This window comes from Sinocyclocheilus grahami, unplaced genomic scaffold (assembly GCF_001515645.1).
Source record: "Sinocyclocheilus grahami isolate Dianchi unplaced genomic scaffold, SAMN03320097.WGS_v1.1 scaffold134.1, whole genome shotgun sequence".
NCBI classification, from domain to species: domain Eukaryota; kingdom Metazoa; phylum Chordata; class Actinopteri; order Cypriniformes; family Cyprinidae; genus Sinocyclocheilus; species Sinocyclocheilus grahami.
The window spans coordinates 3,218,005-3,238,876 of NW_015505313.1; the positions used below are offsets into that span (position 1 = coordinate 3,218,005).

The 20,872-nt window shown below is 35.3% G+C and overlaps 1 protein-coding gene across 2 annotated transcripts in view; it reads right to left on the reverse strand.

Annotated features, from left to right (window-relative positions):
* Positions 1 to 3,154: 3,154 nt before the first annotated feature.
* Positions 3,155 to 20,872, reverse strand: part of LOC107590922 (intersectin-2-like) — a 42,726-nt gene continuing 25,008 nt past the window's right edge. The window contains exons 15-40 of one of the 2 annotated variants that reach the window (XM_016279886.1): positions 20,765 to 20,859; positions 20,494 to 20,581; positions 20,129 to 20,268; positions 18,669 to 18,805; positions 17,809 to 18,554; positions 17,584 to 17,708; positions 15,883 to 16,040; positions 15,377 to 15,467; positions 15,086 to 15,282; positions 14,690 to 14,733; positions 13,529 to 13,695; positions 13,406 to 13,451; positions 13,194 to 13,315; positions 12,577 to 12,673; positions 12,301 to 12,495; positions 10,103 to 10,224; positions 8,680 to 8,786; positions 8,416 to 8,599; positions 7,345 to 7,443; positions 7,042 to 7,209; positions 6,167 to 6,379; positions 5,944 to 6,065; positions 5,592 to 5,674; positions 4,849 to 4,932; positions 4,324 to 4,497; positions 3,155 to 4,180 (exon numbers count right to left, since the gene is read on the reverse strand). In XM_016279886.1, coding sequence (XP_016135372.1) covers positions 4,023 to 4,180; positions 4,324 to 4,497; positions 4,849 to 4,932; positions 5,592 to 5,674; positions 5,944 to 6,065; positions 6,167 to 6,379; positions 7,042 to 7,209; positions 7,345 to 7,443; positions 8,416 to 8,599; positions 8,680 to 8,786; positions 10,103 to 10,224; positions 12,301 to 12,495; positions 12,577 to 12,673; positions 13,194 to 13,315; positions 13,406 to 13,451; positions 13,529 to 13,695; positions 14,690 to 14,733; positions 15,086 to 15,282; positions 15,377 to 15,467; positions 15,883 to 16,040; positions 17,584 to 17,708; positions 17,809 to 18,554; positions 18,669 to 18,805; positions 20,129 to 20,268; positions 20,494 to 20,581; positions 20,765 to 20,859 — 3,962 coding nt within the window. In that variant the 3' untranslated portion in view covers positions 3,155 to 4,022. The remainder of the gene's footprint in view (positions 4,181 to 4,323; positions 4,498 to 4,848; positions 4,933 to 5,591; positions 5,675 to 5,943; positions 6,066 to 6,166; positions 6,380 to 7,041; positions 7,210 to 7,344; positions 7,444 to 8,415; positions 8,600 to 8,679; positions 8,787 to 10,102; positions 10,225 to 12,300; positions 12,496 to 12,576; positions 12,674 to 13,193; positions 13,316 to 13,405; positions 13,452 to 13,528; positions 13,696 to 14,689; positions 14,734 to 15,085; positions 15,283 to 15,376; positions 15,468 to 15,882; positions 16,041 to 17,583; positions 17,709 to 17,808; positions 18,555 to 18,668; positions 18,806 to 20,128; positions 20,269 to 20,493; positions 20,582 to 20,764; positions 20,860 to 20,872) is intronic. The other variant, XM_016279887.1, reaches the window with a different exon arrangement.

Genomic DNA, 20,872 nt, shown 5'->3' on the forward strand with positions numbered 1-20,872 from the left:
GCACTGATGTGATGCATGAATGATGGATGGGCTTTAGGGATTGATTTGAAAGAACAGTTTATTTTAACGTATACCGTGTTATTGCTCTGCAATGAAAAAACAGAGTATATGATATAGATGTGTGCAACATGAAAATGCAAATTGTACTGATCTCTAATTGGTTCAGTTGGTGAAACAAGCTTATTATAATGACAGGTGACTGCTACAAACGTCAAAACTGTGAATGATCAGGTCAAACATTAAAGATCGTTTCTGCTCTTTCTACCTATCTTACAATATTTAACATCTTCAGTTCATTAAGATTTCTTATTCTAAACAAAAAAGCGGAGTAATATAAGACTGTGTAACATGTTCTCTGTTTATATGAATGGTAACACCAATAACATTCAGTTGCAAAAGTTTTTGTTCTGTTTGCAGTCTCTATGGAGTTTTATATTCTTTCTGTGAAAGATCTTGTTGCCGAAGTTGTGGCAGTTGAGTTTGTGTGTCATTATGTTTAGTGTTGAGATGTAAAACTACAGTTGGGTGTATATTTTAAGATGCCAAATCTCAATGTGTAAATTAAAATCCCATTACATGAATCCAAAAACATGCTTTTTATGTTTCTTGTTTATCTGTGCCATACGGAAACAACCTACCTTGGTGTTACTGTAACTAAGCAGATTGAGTACAGTTCATAGTTTCTCGTCAATAGTGTTAAAAATCACACTGGATAGATAGATTCTTCACCTCTTCGGGTCTTATATGACGAGCTTCAGTTTCCCTTTTCACGCAGATACTCGGCTAAAATACAAACATTATTATCAAATAGTTGAGCAGAAAAGTTTATTTTGAAAAACATTTGGCTAAAATTTTTGCTCACCTAGTTTCTCAACTGCTTCCACACAGATACTCGGATACATGCTCTGTGAATATGTGGCAACAATCACATACAGTGCAGTTCTCACCAATATCAGGCCATGTCCTTCCTAAACAAAAACAGTCATGAAAAATCAGTGAATGATGTGTTTACATTTGCAACTTTTATTATGAGTCAATGACATGATGCACTTTTTTTTGTTTGGATCTCCTTATTAAAAATATCCAGTTTATACAGACACTCTTCATTTTTGCATTAAAGTTATTAATATTATAATTTTTTTATCAAAAATGTTGAATGTTGTTACTGTCTAGAGAGGGATAAAAGTCTAACTGAAGGGTCGAACTGTTGGCATTAGTAATTTGATATATTTTATTCCTTTAAAAAAAAAAAAGATAAGCAGTTTTGTAACTGAAAAACTTGTCATATGTGACAAAAAAAAACGGGGCAAAAGAAAATGGACGCGCTATCCACCTTTTTCTTGTCGTAAAAATGGACGCGGCCATTTGGAAAATATATGGGTATGGCTTCCGGTTTCATCTGCGTCCACTCCGTCCAGCTATTTTTAGCTGAACAAAACAGTTCGTTTTGCTGCTTGATATTGAAAGTTGGTGTGTCTTATCATATTATTTTAATGTATTATCTGAAATTATGAACACACTGGTTTGTAGTGCAAACTGTTTTACCGTTTACTACACGTTGTTATTCTTCTCGTTATTTACCTATAGCGGTTAATGAACCGGAAGTCTCACCCATAGGCTTACTTCCGCGTTGAAGAAAAAGGTGGATAGGCTACACAATTTATTAAGTGGCTTAACGTTATATTGACTGGGTTTACTTGTTGGAAATGCGTATTTTTGAGCAGGTCTGATTAAAGATTAGAGTATATTTAGTGTGTTACCTACATATGTTGTGTATATGGAGTGTTTGTCAGCACGCACACAGGTGTAGTGTTTGCTCCTGAAGTCGAGTCCTCTCAAAAAGATAAGCAGTTTTGTAACTGAAAAACTTGTCATATGTGACAAAAAAAACGGGGCAAAAGAAAATGGACGCGCTATAGGCTACACAATTTATTAAGTGGCTTAACGTTACATTGACTGGGTTTACTTGTTGGAAATGCGTATTTTTGAGCAGGTCTGATTAAAGATTAGAGTATATTTAGTGTGTTACCTACATATGTTGTGTATATGGAGTGTTTGTCAGCACGCACACAGGTGTAGTGTTTGCTCCTGAAGTCGAGTCCTCTCTGCCTCGTTACATTCACGTGCTTGAATGCGTCTAGAAGCATCTGTGTTTGTTCTGCACAGACCTGTTTGAAGAGATTAAACTGATTCACCTAAATGGAACAATTTATTAAGTGGCTTAACGTTATATTGACTGGGTTTACTTGTTGGAAATGCGTATTTTTGAGCAGGTCTGATTAAAGATTAGAGTATATTTAGTGTGTTACCTACATATGTTGTGTATATGGAGTGTTTGTCAGCACGCACACAGGTGTAGTGTTTGCTCCTGAAGTCGAGTCCTCTCTGCCTCGTTACATTCACGTGCTTGAATGCGTCTAGAAGCATCTGTGTTTGTTCTGCACAGACCTGTTTGAAGAGATTAAACTGATTCACCTAAATGGACATGTCTGTTGTAAACAAATATTATCGATAAAACCTTAAATGATACATGTTTGTCTGTTGGAATGCACAGAGTTGCAGTAAACTTACTGTAAAGTTGGACGCTGCCGTTACGTCGCCAGTTTTCGCCACAAATATCGCTGCGGACTCTACATGTTTTGTGTCAATGAGACAGCCTTCTAATAACTTTGGAAATGGGTTCATATTTATACGTAACACATTACCTCAGAAAGTGCTCGAAACGTTTATTAGATATGGTGTGCATTCACAACAACAAAGTTGCTGAACGCCGTCGCCCTTAACAACCGCCTGACTCCTGAATATTAACAGAGCCCTAATTAATATTCATGACTATTGGCGTTGGTATGTATGACCGTATATTACAGACAAAAAAAATAAATAAACTTGTCCTCTTGCAATTAATAAAACATGTCATTTGTAGTGAAGACAATCACAAAGTATACTTTACAGTATTTTAATTTTATTTGCATCTGAAGCTGATTTTGTTGCATATTTGTGCTTAGAGGTCTTTGACAATACAATATTCGATCGTTTTTCAAAACTAATACTTGGCTAAAAGGAAACGGAGACTGGCGAGAGAAAAAGATAAAGAAAAAGGGGTGCAAGGAAAAAACATTTTAAGAACAAAAACATTTTCAGAATATTCAACAAACTTGATTACATTTATATTTAAAACTAAAACAAATAAACCCTAAGAGACAAAATCAGTGACTCGGTCTCTTGAGCAAACGTTCATACTACTCCAACTCAGCAAAATTATACAATATTAACACCTTTTCTGAATGCGTTACAGCTATCCAGATATAGTGGGCAGCGAAAGATGTGAAGATAGTCCAAGACGCATAAATTAACAAATAAAACTCAGTCAAGCACGCGAAATCAACAGTGATTAGACCTTTAACCAATCATCTCTGGTTAATCACCTCATTTGTACCTTCCTTCCTACATAAAAACTAGTAAGCTCTGCAAAAAAAAGTTCCTTCCATGTGTACAGGCTAACAAGCCGTTATAAGATTTTATAGAGGATCACCTGGCTGGTGCAAATTAATTATATAACGGTGAAGTTAAATGGAAGAACTGGCAGTTAAGGCAGATGGATAATGAATTAAAAAACACCACCACCTGGTTTAGCGTTGCTGATGAGAATATTCAAGAAAATATTCTTCAGGTCTAGGCAAGTTACGATTATAACAAATATAGCTTTCTGTACAGCAATAAAGACAGAATATAGGTATAGGTATAATATAGGTCCTGAGATATCTCTACATCCAGTGGTAAATTATTTAGTCAATAAAACTAACAACAACAAAAAAAATCCCAAATTCTCCCTTTTCGTTCCCATGTCACTTGGTCAAAAATCTAAATTTGGCAAAGTTGTGAATGTTAACTCTTCTTCCTCATGGTCACACATTCATTAGTACGTTTCATAGTAGTTGAGAACATTTGAAGGCAATCTTGAGACGCTAGTGATGAGAAGCTGTGCTTGAAGTGCAGTCTTGAAGAGACATCCTCTCTCCTCATCATTTGGGGGCTTTGTGTTCAAACAGCTGCAGGTCAAGCCGAACCCAAACCTCTCCAGTGGGAACTTCATGAAGCAGCAGCCTCCTAGTGGACGGACCTTTATTTTCAAGCTCTTTCTTAATAGTGGCTACAGGAACCTCAGTGCGACCTAAGAAATCTATGGAGGGAGAAAGACAAATAGAACAATGCCAGTTTTTAGGGAATGTGTAAGTATACATGCTAAAATACTAAGATACGGTAGTTCAGTTTACAATTTAATTATGTAGAAACAGTATTATACTTGCTATTTTTCACACTCACCATCTGGTGAAAATTGCTCCCGCTCAAAAATCGTAATACAGAGGACATCTTGATACAGGTCTTTAATGTGAAACTGACAATTGAAATTCCACTTGGGGTTGACAGTGTCATTGATGGCTCGGGAAGTGTAACACTGAGAGCCCATGGTCACTTCACAGTATGGATTACTCTTTCCTAAAAAAAAAAAAAATTTTTTTTTAATAATATTACACAAAACCATTCATAAATAGCGTGGGAATATTTGTAGCAATAGCCAACAATACATTGTATGGGTCAAAATTATCAATTTTTCTTTTATGCCAAAAATCATTAGGATATTAAGTAAAGATCATGTTTCATGAAGATATCTTGTAAATTTCGTACCGTAAATATATCAAAACAAAATATATAAAATATTGTCCTATCCTAACAAACCATACATCAATGGAAAGCTTATTTATTCAGCTTTCAGTTGATGTATCAACGAAAAATTGACCCATATGACTGGTTTTGTGGTCCAGAGTCTCATTTAATAAAACCCCTCACCGTTTGGTTTGGAAGATTTTAGCTCTGTTGCCTCCAAGATGGTGACAAGCAGGCGACCAATTCCACTTGCCTTCATTGATCGAGCTGTAAAAAAAAAAAAAGGTATAAAAACATGAACCAACCTGTTGTAATAATTATTTATATTTATTTACAGACTATGATATACACTGGCAATCAAAAGTTTGGGGTCAGTAAGAATGGTTTATGTTTTCGAAAGAAGTCTCTTATTCTAATCAAGGCTGCATTTATTTGATCAAAAATGCAGTAAAACAGTAATATTGTGAAATATTATAATTTAAAATAACTGCTTTCTATTTTAATACATTTAAAAATGTAATTTATTCATGTGGTGGCAAAGCTGAATTTCCAGCAGCCATTACTCCAGTCTTTAGTGTCACATGATCCTTCAGAAATCATTCTAATATTCTGATTTAGTACTCGAGAAACATTTCTTATTATTATCAATGTTCAAAACAAACGTGCTGCTTAATAAAATACTGTGATTTATCTTATCAGAATTCCTTGATGAATAGAAACTCCAAAACAAAAGCATTTTTAAATAGACATCCTTTGTAACATTATACATTAATTTACAGTCACTTTTGATCAATTTACTGCACCTTACTGAATAAAATTCATGTCACAAAAATATTACTGACCCCAAACCTTTGGATTGTTGTGTATTAGGCGAGTACTCCTATTCAGTGTTCCAAATAATAAATAAATGCATAAATAAAACTTACATTGATAAGTCTTTTCCCGTTTCTTCTTCTCTGTCTCAATGAATGCTTCTGATGCCGCTTTGATCTTCTGAACCCATGCAGTCCTAGCAGGATTCCAAGGAGATAAAACATTTTGTGTCATAAAATGTTGCTTGAAGCAAAAAGTGTTTTCCCTAAACATTCATTTGCATTCAAATTCTGTCGATTCCACTTGCAGTGGCATTTCAGCAGCATGAAAAACGGTTGTTTTTTCTCTACCCATACAGTGTGGCGATAACAACATTCCTTTAAGGGTTCATAAAGCCTCCCATAGTGTCCAGTAAATAGTGGCTTGCTGATAAGATTGATAAAGCGAGCGATTGCTGAAACAGACCTCTCGTTAATGTTCTCAGTCTTCAGTGTGTACACACGATCTATGTGGGAAATGTGGAAGACGGCCTCATCGCTGGACGGATCTGACGGAAGCTTCGCCAGAACTTCATTGAGGAACACAGGCTAGGAACACAAACATACACAATACCCCAGAGCTTTTTTTCTTTTGTTCAAAGGTTTAACCATAAAGGAACGCTACTCTGTAAAGAGGAGTGGAACCCTACCGTCTTATACATCTTGTACTGGGTGTTGGACTTGGGGCTAAAGAGCTTGTCCGTTCCTGAGGAACTGAACTGCTTGACAGCTTGAGTGAACAGCATAAAGTCGTTGAACAGAAAGATGTATAACTCCTTGTTGCTCTTGGCCTTAAACACCTTCCCGCTGTGCAGCAATATACGAGGACCCAACAAGTTGGTCAGAGAGTTGAAGGTCAGATTCTAGACAAGTGGCACAATAGAAGAGTAAGAAATCTAATACACAGCGGTACATGAAAGTTTAAGCCAAAGTCTTTCAACCAATCAGCCCTCAAATTTTATGGTACCATTCAAAAGTTTAGTCAGTACGATTTTTTGAAAAGAAATGAACACTTTTATTGAGAAAGGATGCATTAAATTGATCAAAGACTTTTCAAATAATTGCTGTTCTTTCGAATTTTCTATTCAAATATGTATCACTGTTTCCACACAAATATTAAGCAGCCCCATTGTTTTCAACATTGTTAATAATAACATTTTTCTTGAGTAGCAAATCAGCATATTAGAATGATTTCTGAAGGATCATGTGACACTAAAGACTGGAGTAACAATGCTAAAAATTCAGCTTTGCCATCACAGGAATAAATTACATTTTAAAATGTATTAAACGGAAAACTATTATTTTAAATTGTAATAATATTTCACATTATAACTGTTTTTACTTAATTTTTTGATCAAATAAATGCAGCATTGATGAGCATAAGAGACTTCTTCAAAAATATCTTCAAAAATCTTACAGACTAGAGAGAACTATTGAATGGTAGTGTACATCTAGACGATAGCTTATGACTGATCTTGTGATGTTCCAAATGTCACATGACTAAATACTGTGCTTTTTTTTGTACCTCTGTGATGCCTTCACACTGCACATGGGACTGGATCCATTCCAGCCTGTCAGAGGTCTCCTTCTCCCTGACACCTTCGTTCACCTGAGAGCACAGCAGCTCTGCCTTCTCCAAAGCCTCTCGCAGCTGATTACAGTCCATGTGACTGTCTGGAGTACTTTCCAGGATCTGAACACACAAATACACACAAGTATTGGTTAACATTAACAATGCACTAATCATTTGCATTAATGATCAACATCTAAAATAACAGATATAGAATAATGAAACAGATCTAAAATAAGTTATTTTCACTGTACTCACATTTTTAATATGGAGAGGATAGCGAGTGATCCTTTGCATAGGTTTGAGTAAAAAGCTGGACAAAGGCATTCCTTTACAACGGTAGTCAGTAGCAATTTTCTGAAGAAACAAAAAAATATTACAATTAACATTACTCCCAAGAAAATATTTAAACCAAAAACTCACATTGATATCATATAAATTATGTACAATTATAATATTATTTTATTACACTATTAATCATCACTATGCGGTAGTCTGTAGCAATTTTCTGAAGAAACAAAAAAATATTACAATTAACATTACTCCCATGAAAATATTTAAACCAAAAACTCACATTGATATCATATAAATTATGTACAATTATAATATTATTTTATTACACTATTAATCATCACTATACATTATTATAATACTTGGGATATATGCACTTTCAAAAATGTATATGCCATACTGAAAGACCATGCAAGACTAACTGCAAAAAAAACCTAATATTACTTATTTAATTCAATAAATAAAATCAACCGAAAATATAGCCTTTCATTTAATAAGATATCAAATAAATAATGAAAAAAAAGTCTTAAGTCGCTTGGGTATATTTGTAGCAAGAGTCAACAATACATTGTATGGGTCAAAATTATCGGTTTTTCTTTTATGCCAAAAATCATTAGGATATTAAGTAAAGATCATGTTCCATGAAGATATTTTGTACATTTCCTACAGTAAATATATCAAAATGTAATTTTTGATTAGTAATATGCATTGCTAAGAACTTCATTTGGACAACTTTAAAGGCAATTTTCCCAATATTTTGATGTTTTTGATCAAAATTCAGATTCCAGTTTTCATATAATTGTCTCTCTGCCAAATATAGTCCTATCCTAACAAACCATACATCAATGGAAAGCTTATTTATTCAGCTTTTAGATGATGTATAAATCTCATTTTCCAAAAATTGACCCTTATAACTGGTTTTGTGGTCCAGGGTCACATATAGCTTTGCAAAATTTTGGTTTGGTAAAATTAAATAAAGCTTAATGTCTGTTTTAACATAAGTCTTTTTAACTGTTTAAGTGATGTATGTGAGGCTACCTTGAGGAAAGTTTTGAAGTCTGGCTCCTGATCGGTTCTCTGTTGCAGCAGCGTGGCACCGTACAGCTGGCAGCTGCAGAAGCGGATGTAGGCCTGCATGTGTGACAGCTCAGAGGCCAGGATGTCTCCGATCATGTGAACAGGCATGTTCTCTCCCCCGGTCTTTTTCCTTGCTTTCAGTGCTCTGACAATGCACACATCATGCATGATACACTTCACATTGTTAAAAGATAAAAAATATTTAGTTAAGTTAACCTCACATACTTGAGCATCTTGGAGTTGCACTGGATAAGCTCCCTCCAGTTGACAAATATCATGTTCATTTCAGCCTCAGTGAGACGACCTGATTCAGACATGGGCTTGTAGAAGACCTTAAGACAACAGGAAAAATATAATTTTACCTTAAAAAAAAAAAAGTAGTATGTATTATAAAATCGATTTAATTATTACATTAATAATGTTACAAAAGATTTATATTTCAGATAAATGCTGTTCTTCTGAACTTTCTATTCATCAAAGAAACTTGAAAAAAATTCTACTCCGCTGTTTTCAACAACATAATAATAATAATAATGTTTTTTGAGCAGCAAATGAGAATATTAGAATGATTTCTGAAGGATCATGTGACTGGAGTAATGATGCTAAAAATTCAGCTTTGAAATCACAATAAATTACATTTTAGAATATATTCAAATAGAAAACAGTTATTTTAAACAGTAAAAATATTTAAATGTTTTACTGTTTTTGCTGTACTTTGGATCAAATAAATGCAGGCTTGGTGAGCAGATGAGACTTCTTTAAAAAAACATTACAAATATTACGGTTCAAAAACTTGACTGGTAGTGTGTGTGTGTGCGTGTATATACAGTATGCATATATATATATATATGTATACACACACATACATACTGTGACTGGAGTAATGATGCTAAAAATTCAGCTTTGAAATCACAATAAATTACATTTTAGAATATATTCAAATAGAAAACAGTTATTTTAAACAGTAAAAATATTTAAATGTTTTACTGTTTTTGCTGTACTTTGGATCAAATAAATGCAGGCTTGGTGAGCAGATGAGACTTCTTTAAAAAAACATTACAAATATTACGGTTCAAAAACTTGACTGGTAGTGTGTGTGTGTGCGTGTATATACAGTATGCATATATATATATATATGTATACACACACATACATACACACAAACTTAAATCAAATATGATACAAATTAATTTTAAAAAGCACTGAGAATCCAAATGTACTGTTTTGCAAAGTAATAAGTATTTTACTAATTCTATATATTTACTATACTATTTTATTACACTATTAATTATTAGACTATATTAATACACTACTTGGGATATTTGTACTTTCAAAAATTCATACTGAATACTGCAAAAAAAGCTTAATATAATTTATTTATATTTATGTAATTAAATAAAATCATTAAAATATATAAACTGAAAATACAAACTTTCATTTAATAGCATACTAAATAAATAATGCAAAATATAATAAAGTAAAAAAAAAAACGTTTTTTTCCATCTACTCATTACTCATCCTGGTATTGTGGAACCACTAAAACGGTTGGCACCTCTTCTGTAAATTGCTTGTTTTATTCATGTTACGAAGTTAATTTGGATAAAGCGGTCTGCTAAATAAATGTGAATTAGTTGATCTGACTGTGTACCTCAAGGACTAGCTGTAGGTCTTCATTGTATTTCTCCTCTGTCTCAATGAGCTCATGGATGTATCCTTGCCGTTTCTTCTCCTGCGGGCTCATTGAATCCAGAGTGCTCTGGTCAGCACACCCTACAAGAAAACGATACAGGTGAACTCACCTAGACACTCGAAGACCATAAACACAACAAAACACACACAAACTGACGGCTGCAGAAGATCCTTCAACAACCTTACTGCAAACACACTCAAGCACACTTAAAAGCAGGATAATGTCAGTTGCAGCATGTGGATGACACTTCAAACCGCTCCAGCATCAAGCCTTACCTGTTGATGGTCTGTCCGTTTGACCATCCGAGGTGCCTTTAGTGGTGCCTTCATCGTCCACATCCCAGAGCCGTAAAAATAGCAGTTTACCCCCTGAATAATCGCTCATTTTTACGAGCTGTGCTTTGTAAATATGCTCATTTACTGTAATGAACACTGCAAGCATGCAGGATTATTCTGTTTTCACCCATAATACAACAGTAGGATAACTATAACTAGACGGCAGTGAAGATTAGCTAGAGGAATACTATCAGTAAGTCACTAGAAATTCATGAATGTGGTGAAATATATGAGACACTACTATCTATTTAAATATGAATATCTATGATCAAACAATTAGATCATTACATGGCTACATTTTACTGTAGATGATACAAATATTTATGGGCTTTTTTTCACTTTTTAAAAATGCATATCTGAAAGTGTTTTTTGGCACTGAACTCTTGTTACAAAAATTAAAAAGGAACGACGTTTGTTTTTTTCAAAAGACTTTAATGTCTAGATTTCTTCAAATCAAATAAGTACAAGATCCAAGTATTTGAGATATCTTAGGTATTATTAACAACATCCAATAAAATGACATTAAGGCAAACATTGGTCCACAACTTCACAACTATTTGCATAGTTTCCCATATATTATTAACAAATCTGTTTATACAGAAGCCAGTCATGCACAAACATGGCATATAAACGAAGTAAATATGTAACAATACCACCTAAGGCGAAAGCATTGTGCTTAAAACAGCATCAGCAGAACTATATTTGCAAACACACCACAGACAGTAACAAGTTGTCTTTCATTTTTGTTCTTACATTGATTTCAAACTAAAACTACTGAATATAAATCAAATGAAAGCAAAAGAGTGAAACAGATTCAAGGTGAAACTGCCTCCAAAAAGTGACAGCTGTTTGTTCTTTAAAATGTCAAAGTGCCTTCAATAACCAGAGACTAATAATACTAAGATTAAAGTTGCATTATAACAAGCGTATAGATGTAAAGTGTATCATTAATGTGATAGCGATTTCATACTGAGGCAGTTTCACACTTTGTAACATGCCTTAAAATGTAACATCCAAACTGAGGAGCAACAGCTTTACTGTGAAATCTCACAGTCCCAAAATGACCGTACAAAAGAAGCTGCCACTTTTAAGAAACTTTAAGCAAACTAAAATGTACGAAAATTCAAAAAAGGAAAACCAGATTCACTAACCCCCTACAAATCAGTTAAGATCGGTTCAGATTACCAGTCAACTGAATAAAAAGCCTTGTTTTAGTTTAAAAGAAATAAGACTGGTGAGGAAAGAGACAGGAGGGTGATTGGGTGAGTAAATGGTGGTTTCAACAGGACCACCTCCACTGTGAGAGGGGGATAGTGGGTCTCTTATGGATGAAGGAAAGGAAAGGACACAAATGAAGAACAAAGAAGCGGAAAAGATTTATTGTGTGAGAAATAAACGGATATGGAGTTTGAGAAGAGGAAAGGTCTAACATTCGATTAGATACTACATGTACAAGTGTAAAAGACTGGAAACACCCTTTCCATTATAACTGCAAAAATAAAATGAACCATAAGGCACCATAAAATAACACTAAATATCGATTACATTTAAAGCAGGATAAAAATGTAATTATAATAACGTAATGAAATTGTAATACACTCCATCATAAATACAAATCATTTCTTATAATAAACACCCACATTTAAGGAGCATAGACAGCAACAATTTTTTCTTTAAATAATCTGAAACCAATTTAATTTTCAAAAAAAAAAAAAAAAAAGCACAAGAATACATTTTATTGTTGCAAACACAACCAAAAACCTGCAAAATGACGAAAAACACAATCAAAATAGACTGGTCTGTTTATGGGTCTCTACTTACAATGCTGACTGGGGTCAGAATCAGAGGTGGTCATTTTCACATAGTTGGTAGGAATCAAGCCCGTGACCCCATTGAGCTCTCCTTTCCACCAGTCATGATCGTTTTTGTCCAACACGTTGATAACTTGACTCTTCGAGAAGCTTAGCTCGTCCTCATTCGCGGCGGTGTAGTCGTATATGGCAATGACTTGGCCGACTAGAGTGAGGACAGACAGTGAGAATGAGGAGAGATTCACCAAAAAAAACAACAACCCTGGAAAGCTGTTCTGTTTCTTACCAGCCGCAGATGCAGGTGTAGATTTGCCGCTGTTTGAGCCTAGAAGCTTGACGTGTGAAGCAGGGAACCAGCCCTTCTGACGCTTCTTCCCCCTGGCCTGAAGACACAAACAAAAACTTTTGCAGCTATTTTGAATATTTTGAATTAAAAATCAGCTAATAACTGAAACACACCAATATATCATAACCAATATATTCATTATAAATAATATGGGCCATAAGATGGAACACATGGAAAAAGTATTAAGTAAAATCACTTAAAACTGTGTTTTATTAGTTCCTCGATTAACATAATTGAAGGTAATGGCTCATTTAAATGGCTCATTTAAAGAACCAATCGTTTCGCTAGATAAGACTCTTATTCCTCGTCTGGTATCGTGTAGAGCCCTTTGAAGCTGCACTGAAACTGTAATTTTGACCTTCAACCGTTTGGTAGCCGTTGAAGTCCACTATAAGGAGAATAATCCTGGAATGTTTTCATCAAAAACCTTAATTTTTTCCACTGAAGAAAAATACGTAAACATCTTGGATGACATGGGGGTGAGTAAATTATCAGTACATTTTAATTTGAAAGTGAACTAATCCTTTAAGGCATTTAAGCATGAACTGCTCACTCACCTGCAGTTCCCCGAGCCACCAGCCGGATGGGTTCTTGGTGAGGATGAGGATGAGCTGTCCTGGGGCTAGATTCAACTGCTCTGCACCTGCAGCTGTGTGCACAGTGGTCACCTGAGCCACTTCTACAAACAAAATAACACATTATAGGTTAACATAATTATGATTACTGTGATTTCATTTTGACATATAACTTCATGTTGTTATGTACTTACCTGGTTTCTTTGCAGGTGTTCCAAGTTTACCAGAGAGACTTGATGCCTAACAAGGAGAAAAAACATGTGTTATCAGAAACCAACAACATGTATAAATGTCTTTAAATACAAAAATAAAATTACATCAGCCTCCTTTGGCTTGACGTAATTGGAGGGGAAGACTCCTGATCTGTCTCCAATGCTGCCTCTCCACCATTCCCCTTCTCTCTCTGATACCAGGATGGTGTCTCCCTCGGTGAAGGTCAGGTCTACGGGCTCAGGGCTCTCATAAGTGTACAGAGCCACGTATTCTGATGACAGGATCAACATACAAACACGGTTCAGGGTAACATGGATCACAAGGACAATACTGATGCCAAGAGATTAATCTGTGGTGTATGTTCACAAGCATAACAGACACGAAATACAAAGGAAATTAATATACTGTACACACACAGGAAATAAATGTCTGGGTTGCCCTCAAAGAATGTTTAATCACACTAAAGAATCAATGATTAAATAACTAATTACACTACCGTCAGTAAGATTTAAAATTAAAATAAATAAATAAATTCTTTCCCTCAGCAAAGATGCATTTAATTGATCAAAAATGACAAAAAGTAAAAACATTTATAAAAGTTACAACAGATTTCTATTTAAAAGAAATTACGTTCTTTTGAATATTCCATTCATCAAAGAAAAAAGATTTACCTCAATCAAAGGATTCCTTCAAAAAAATATTAACTATTAATATTAATATTAAAATAACTGATTTTAGCATTTATAATAACAATAAATGTTTCTTGAACAGCAAATGGCATATTAGAATGATTTCTGAAGACTGCTGAATGGCTGCTGAAAATTCAGCTTCATCGTCGCAGGAATAAATTACTTTTTAAAAAATTAAAATAAAAAAGTTGTTTTATAATTGTAGTAATATTTTGAGATATTACCGTTTTTACTTTATTTTTAATCAAATAAATACAGTGGAGAGAAAGAAACTTCTTTCAAAAAATAAACAACTAAATAAAATCTTACCAGCTCCAAACTTTACATTAAATATTAACATAAGAAACGTAATAATTGAGGGATCTCCATAATATCAATTTTTGGAATCCACAAAACTACATTTTGTTTCTTATTACATAATAGCAAATCATTTTTATGTTGCATTATCATATGCAGTATTACGCCAAAGATATCTTCTCTTAGATACTAAGGCAAGCTGTTCTTAATCGCAAACTGCTTCAGTGTCTCATAACTGCAAAGTTTCCCAGTGGAAAAACCTAATGTATTTTCGCTTACCTTCATAGCTGGATCCATCTGCTGTATCAGATCCATCAGTTGAACTATGGGGGGAGGGAAATTAAACATTAAAGAAGCACCAAACAAGATGATTGAATAGTGTTTCAGGAGAAAACGGTTAAATGCCAAATGAATGAGAAATGCCAGAGAAAGTAAAGCAACACAACATCAGAATTAGTCTTTTTGCAGGAACCTCTGCACCTCAGGACACCAGTGAGTTTCAGTATGCAAAGAATCACTTGATTTAGTTTGAAAATACCATTTCACATGAACGTTTTCCACAGACAAAGTACATGTAACAGTCACAGCTACACACTCAGTCTCTATTTGGGTCACAACCACTTCAGCATTGTTATTATTCATATTAAACCACTTCAGCACAATGTTTGTATTTACTCTGCTTGTGCATCACTGGCACTCAGCACTGTAACATAGCTTTTGGGGAACCACCCCTGAACCCTATTAAGCTCTCCAAGCCACCAGTTCTCCTGTTGCTCCAGAACTGTGATCACATCATCTTTGGAGAAGTTGAGATGGTTATCCTTCTTTGCAGTCCATGAGCACAGAGCTTGAGCTTGCACATTCCCCACCACCTGAAAACATGCAGCAAATGTCATTGCATTTCACCACAAGGAAGTTGTAGCTTACATAAACACTATGCGGTTATTCTCAAGGAATCCTGCATACCTGATCATGGTTGGAGGAGGCGGAGCCTGTGGCATGGGTGGGGGTGAAAGCGGAGTTCAACCGTGATCCACTCCGTCCGTCGCTCAGTTTGCTGGTGAAGAAGGTTTTAGAATATTCCACATGTTCTACCATCATGCTCAAGATTCGAAATGAAACCGTGCATCTTTATGAACTATATTCACACAAAGTCTTAACATTGATAGATAATTTTTTCCATTTGTATTTTTTTTAAAGACTTAATTAGACTTGATGCGAAAACATTTTTCGTAATAGTTTATACTTTCAGACTTGGTGTGAACATGTCTTGTACTCAAAATGCATTTTGCTTGTTTCACATGAAAGACATGCAGTTTGTAGCTGTGAATGTTTTCTATAATGGCTCTGTACCCACATGCACTTTGTCTGTGAGTGCAGATTGAGAAAGATTGTACAAATGATTGCGCAAGAGATAGTAAGAGTAAATGAAGCATTTGAACAGTATGCGGTAGTCAGATTGGAGATCGCACCTGACAGAGATGGAGACCTGTGGCTTTAGGGCTTGTTTGGCCACGAGCGGAGCCTCTGATTTGGCCTGCTTCTCCACATAGCTCTCAGGGAACCAGCCCATCTTCCCCTGCCGACTGCCATACAGCCAACCCTGCTCTCGCTCTGTGCTCTCATCCACCTAAACAAACACAGATCCAGCTGAGTAAACTCTAAATATGAACCTTATGCTGACGAGAGTTTCACAGCTTCACTACATGTTCCCACTATCACTTTTAACATTGAAAAAAAAAAAATCCAAATTGCAATTATTTTGCAACACAGACTTTTTACTGCATTACACACACACACACACACACAAAAAAATAAAATAAATAAAACATACAAAGAAAAATCCTTCTGAAATTACAGATAAATATGAGACCAAAACACACCATCAGAATGTGTGTGTGTGTGTGTGTGTGTGTGTGTGTGTGTGTGTGTGTGTGTGTGTGTGTGTGTGTGTGTGTGTGTGCATACTTAAAAGTTTAGGGGCCGGGAACATTTTTTTATGTTTGTGAAAGTCTCTTGGTAAATCAAGCTAAATCAAAAATACAGTAAAAACAGTAATATTGAGAAATATTATTACTATTTAAAGTAGTTGTCCCTCTTTCTTTATCATTAGCCATAGAGCAGCCACTACTACTACGTGTTCCATGTCACATGATTCTTCAGAAATCATTCTAAAATGCCGATATAATGGTCAAGAAAAATTCTGTTGAATATTTGTATTTTTGTATATTTATAAAACCATGATACACTTCAGGTATTTTCTTTTTTTTGATAAAGTTAAACAACAGTATTTGTTTGAACTATCAATCTTTTATAACAATGTAAAATTCTTTGTCACATTTGATCTATTTAATGTGCTAAATAATAGTATTAAACCACATCTACACCGAACGCAACCGTTGTACTGCAACAGCTAGAAGCGTTCTACACTGTGTGTGTGTGTGTGTGTGTGTGTGTGTGTGTGCATACTTAAAAGTTTAGGGGCCGGGAACATTTTTTTATGTTTGTGAAAGTCTCTTGGTAAATCAAGCTAAATCAAAAATACAGTAAAAACAGTAATATTGAGAAATATTATTACTATTTAAAGTAGTTGTCCCTCTTTCTTTATCATTAGCCATAGAGCAGCCACTACTACTACGTGTTCCATGTCACATGATTCTTCAGAAATCATTCTAAAATGCCGATATAATGGTCAAGAAAAATTCTGTTGAATATTTGTATTTTTGTATATTTATAAAACCATGATACACTTCAGGTATTTTCTTTTTTTTGATAAAGTTAAACAACAGTATTTGTTTGAACTATCAATCTTTTATAACAATGTAAAATTCTTTGTCACATTTGATCTATTTAATGTGCTAAATAATAGTATTAAACCACATCTACACCGAACGCAACCGTTGTACTGCAACAGCTAGAAGCGTTCTACACTGTGACGCTGAAAATTCATTTGTCCTTTAAATCAGAAGTAGTAAAAGCACTTGGAGTATGTCAGAAATAGAACGTGGCATCAGTTAAAAAAAAAAAAACATAAAAAATCTTTTTTGTATATATAAAGGTTTAATTTTCTTCAAAATATAATAAAGAAAAGGCTAAATCTAGCATCTTATATTTTGTCTTCTAGATTTTGGGGCATGATTGGCAAGTTTTGTGAGATTTGCTCTCAAACTGACCTCAATCAGGTCATCGCTTTCGAAGGAGAGCTCATCATCATTTCTGGCAGTGAAGGGGTAGAGGGCCTTAAAAGTTGTCAGTGCTGCTGATCTCCTGTGCTGCGTGCCAAGAGGATGTCTGCTGCCTGAAATCACGAGGATACTTTCAATCATTCCAATCATATCAGAGATAACTTAACTAGCCATGCTGGTTGATTTTAAATCTTACAGTACGCTTTTTCTTACCTTTCCTCTCCTCCAGGCCGCGCAGAAGAGCAGCAACAATGTCTGATTTAACAGTGTTCTTCTTGTTCTGTTCATCGTCTCTCAGTCTTATGGCTGCAGCCTCTTCCTCCTGCTGTTTCATCTTCTTCTCCTCATCGTGTTTCCTTTGCTCCTCCTCTCGACGCCTCCTGTCCCCCTCTTCCTGCTTTTTCCGGTCCTCCTCTTTTCTTTTTCTCTCCTCTTCTAGTGTCTTCCTCTCCTCTGCATCTCTCATGGCAGCCTCCTGTGCACGAAGTCGCCTCCTCTCCTCCTCCTCACGCTCCCTTCTTCTCTCCTCTTCTCGTCTCTCCTCCTCTTTCCTTCTCCGCTTCCTCTCCTCCTCCAATCTTAACTCCTCCTGCCTCTTTCGCTCCTCCTCCAGTTTTCTCCTTTCTTCCTCCAGTTTTCTCCTTTCCTCCTCCAGTTTCCTCTTTTCTTCATCTCGCCGCCTGCGGTCCTCCTCCTCCTGCCTCCGTTTCTCCTCAAGTCTGTGTTTTTCTTGTTCTCTCCTTTCTTCCTCTTCCTCCCTGTGCCTCCTCTCCTCCTCCTCGCGGGCCTTGCGCTCTCGTTCCGCTTGTTCTCTAGCAGCCTGTAAACGAGCTTGTCTCTCCCTCTCCTCCTCCTCACGAAGTTTGGCTTCTCTTTCCTCCTGTATTATCCTCTGTTTCTCTTCCTCTTCACGTCGCAGTTTCTCCTGCCATTGCCGCTCCTTCTCCAGTTTGATGCGTCTGTATAGTGAAAATTTTTGCTTGTGAGATCCTGAATTCTTTTGAAGTTCCATGTGAGTGTTCTATAGCGGGGGAAAAAATAAAAATAATAATAATTAAAAAAAAAACACTTACTTCTGCTCTTCCTCTTCTCTCCTCTTCTTTTCTAGCTCCTCCTGCTTGCGTTTCTTTAGCTCTCTGATTTTTTCTTCCTTAACGGCGCGTAGTTTTTCCAAAGCAGACTGTTGCGTCCTCTGGCTCTCTCGGAGATCCTAATTAATAAACCGAAAGATTATGACACACTGAACTCAACTGTAACAGAGTCCCAAAACAACCCAATTTACATTCTTAACACCGATACCTGATTTTTAGCTTAACTTTTAATAAAAAAAAAAAACAAACAAAAAAAAATTGTAATTTAGACCATAAGGTAATGCTTTTAGCAAACTTGACAGACTCCATTCTGGTATGCAATGCTTAATTTTCCACATTCCAAATCCATTTAGACTAGTTTCTCCTCATCGAATATCCTTTTTCAATCAGAAGGACATCACAATAAAAGGATTCACGCTGACTTGTCAGCCAGAATTTGCACTCTAAAACAGTGCTGTCTTAGTTAACTATAAAAACAAATTCAACACAAACTAATAAAAAAAATGACAAAAACACACAACAAAATGAACTAATAAAACTTAAAAATTAAAACTAACACTAAAAATAAATAGTAATTTAAAATATTAATAAAAACAATATAGTAGTCTACCAATTATGCTAAAATAACACTGCTCCTAACTGACACTTTTTAAAATAAATATTGCTAGGCCTATTGTGCACAATTCACGTGTGAAACTTTTCGAATAATAATTACAAATTTCATGTTTCCCACCTCTGAAATTACTTCCAATGTAAACAAGATAGGATAGACAGGAAATATTATAAATCACTAATACAGTATCACATAACATGTTTATATTCAATCCCACCCTAAATTATCTCCCACTGAAATATTGTTTCACTTAGAAATGAGTCACATTATTAAAGTTAAATGCATTGTGAATGGAATTTTATTCTGCCTTTAATCCATCCCTGATAATATGTGCAGAAAATAACCTTTGGTAATGATATAAAGGTAAAGCTGCTACAGTAAGAATGAGCAGGAAAAGGGAAAAAAAAGAGACCTTCAAAAGGAAGAAGAGATTGCCGAGGCAACTCAGTAAAGAGAGCAGGCCTTTAAGCATTATGTCATCCATTTCCTCAAACTGCAGTGAAAGCCAGGGAGAGACAGACAAGTAGACAGACAGACAGACAGAAAAGCTCTACAGCTAGTGATAAAGACAGGGACAAAAGCATAGGAGTTACACGCATTAGTGTCATCAGAAGCAGTCTGTATGCTGTTAGCACTGATCGGTTAAGAAAGATGTTACAGAAATGCTAAATAGCTGGGGACTAAAATATTTTCACTCAAGTTAAAATGTCCTGTCAATCAGCATCTTGTAAAGTGCAACTAGTCTAGCTAAACATGCAGCTCAGTTTGTGCTGCTCTGAATGGTTTGCATGTATTTATTAGTCATGGCTGAGTGATATTAATGGCTTACCTGGATTTCTTTCTTATACTGATCTATATCTGTTAATTTAACTGCAGTTTCCTTCTCCAAAGCATTAAGCTGTTCTTTAAGCTTTCGACAGGTAAGATCCTTCTCTTCCACGTTACTCTGTAAAGTTTTCACAGTCGCAGCTGCATCAAGAAAAAAAGAAACAAACAGATACATACAAATTGTTGGAGCTCTCTTAATTACAGGGAACAAAGTTTTTTATTATTATTATTTACAATTCAACACATCAGTCATGCTTAAGGTTTTATTTGTCTTTCACAATTCCAGATGCTTGTATCACAAAAAGGGAAAAAATGTTTAAAATAGCAATACTTTGGGGGGAACATAATTGGCCAAAAGTGTCTTACTAGGGAGATTGTTCAGATTCAGGTTGCGGAGTCTGTCATTGAGTTTTTGCTGTTCTATGGTCGACTGTCCCAACTTTCTTTTAAATTCCTGCAAAAATCACATACAAGTCATGATTACTGCTATGCAGTTATGAAGCAATCTACATCTAAAATTAAGATTTTTTTTAAGAATAAATGGACATTTTAGTATAAATTAATAAATAGATTTAACTTGAATACACAAAGACACATTCAAAATTCATGGGTGCTGTTACGGATGCAGCAGTCAGACCTCTAACTGTTTCTGCAGAGAGTTGATTTCTGTGATGCAGGAGTCTCTTTTCTGGTTGATAATTTCAAGCTCATTTTTATGAATTCTCTTTTTGCCTTCAGCATCTCG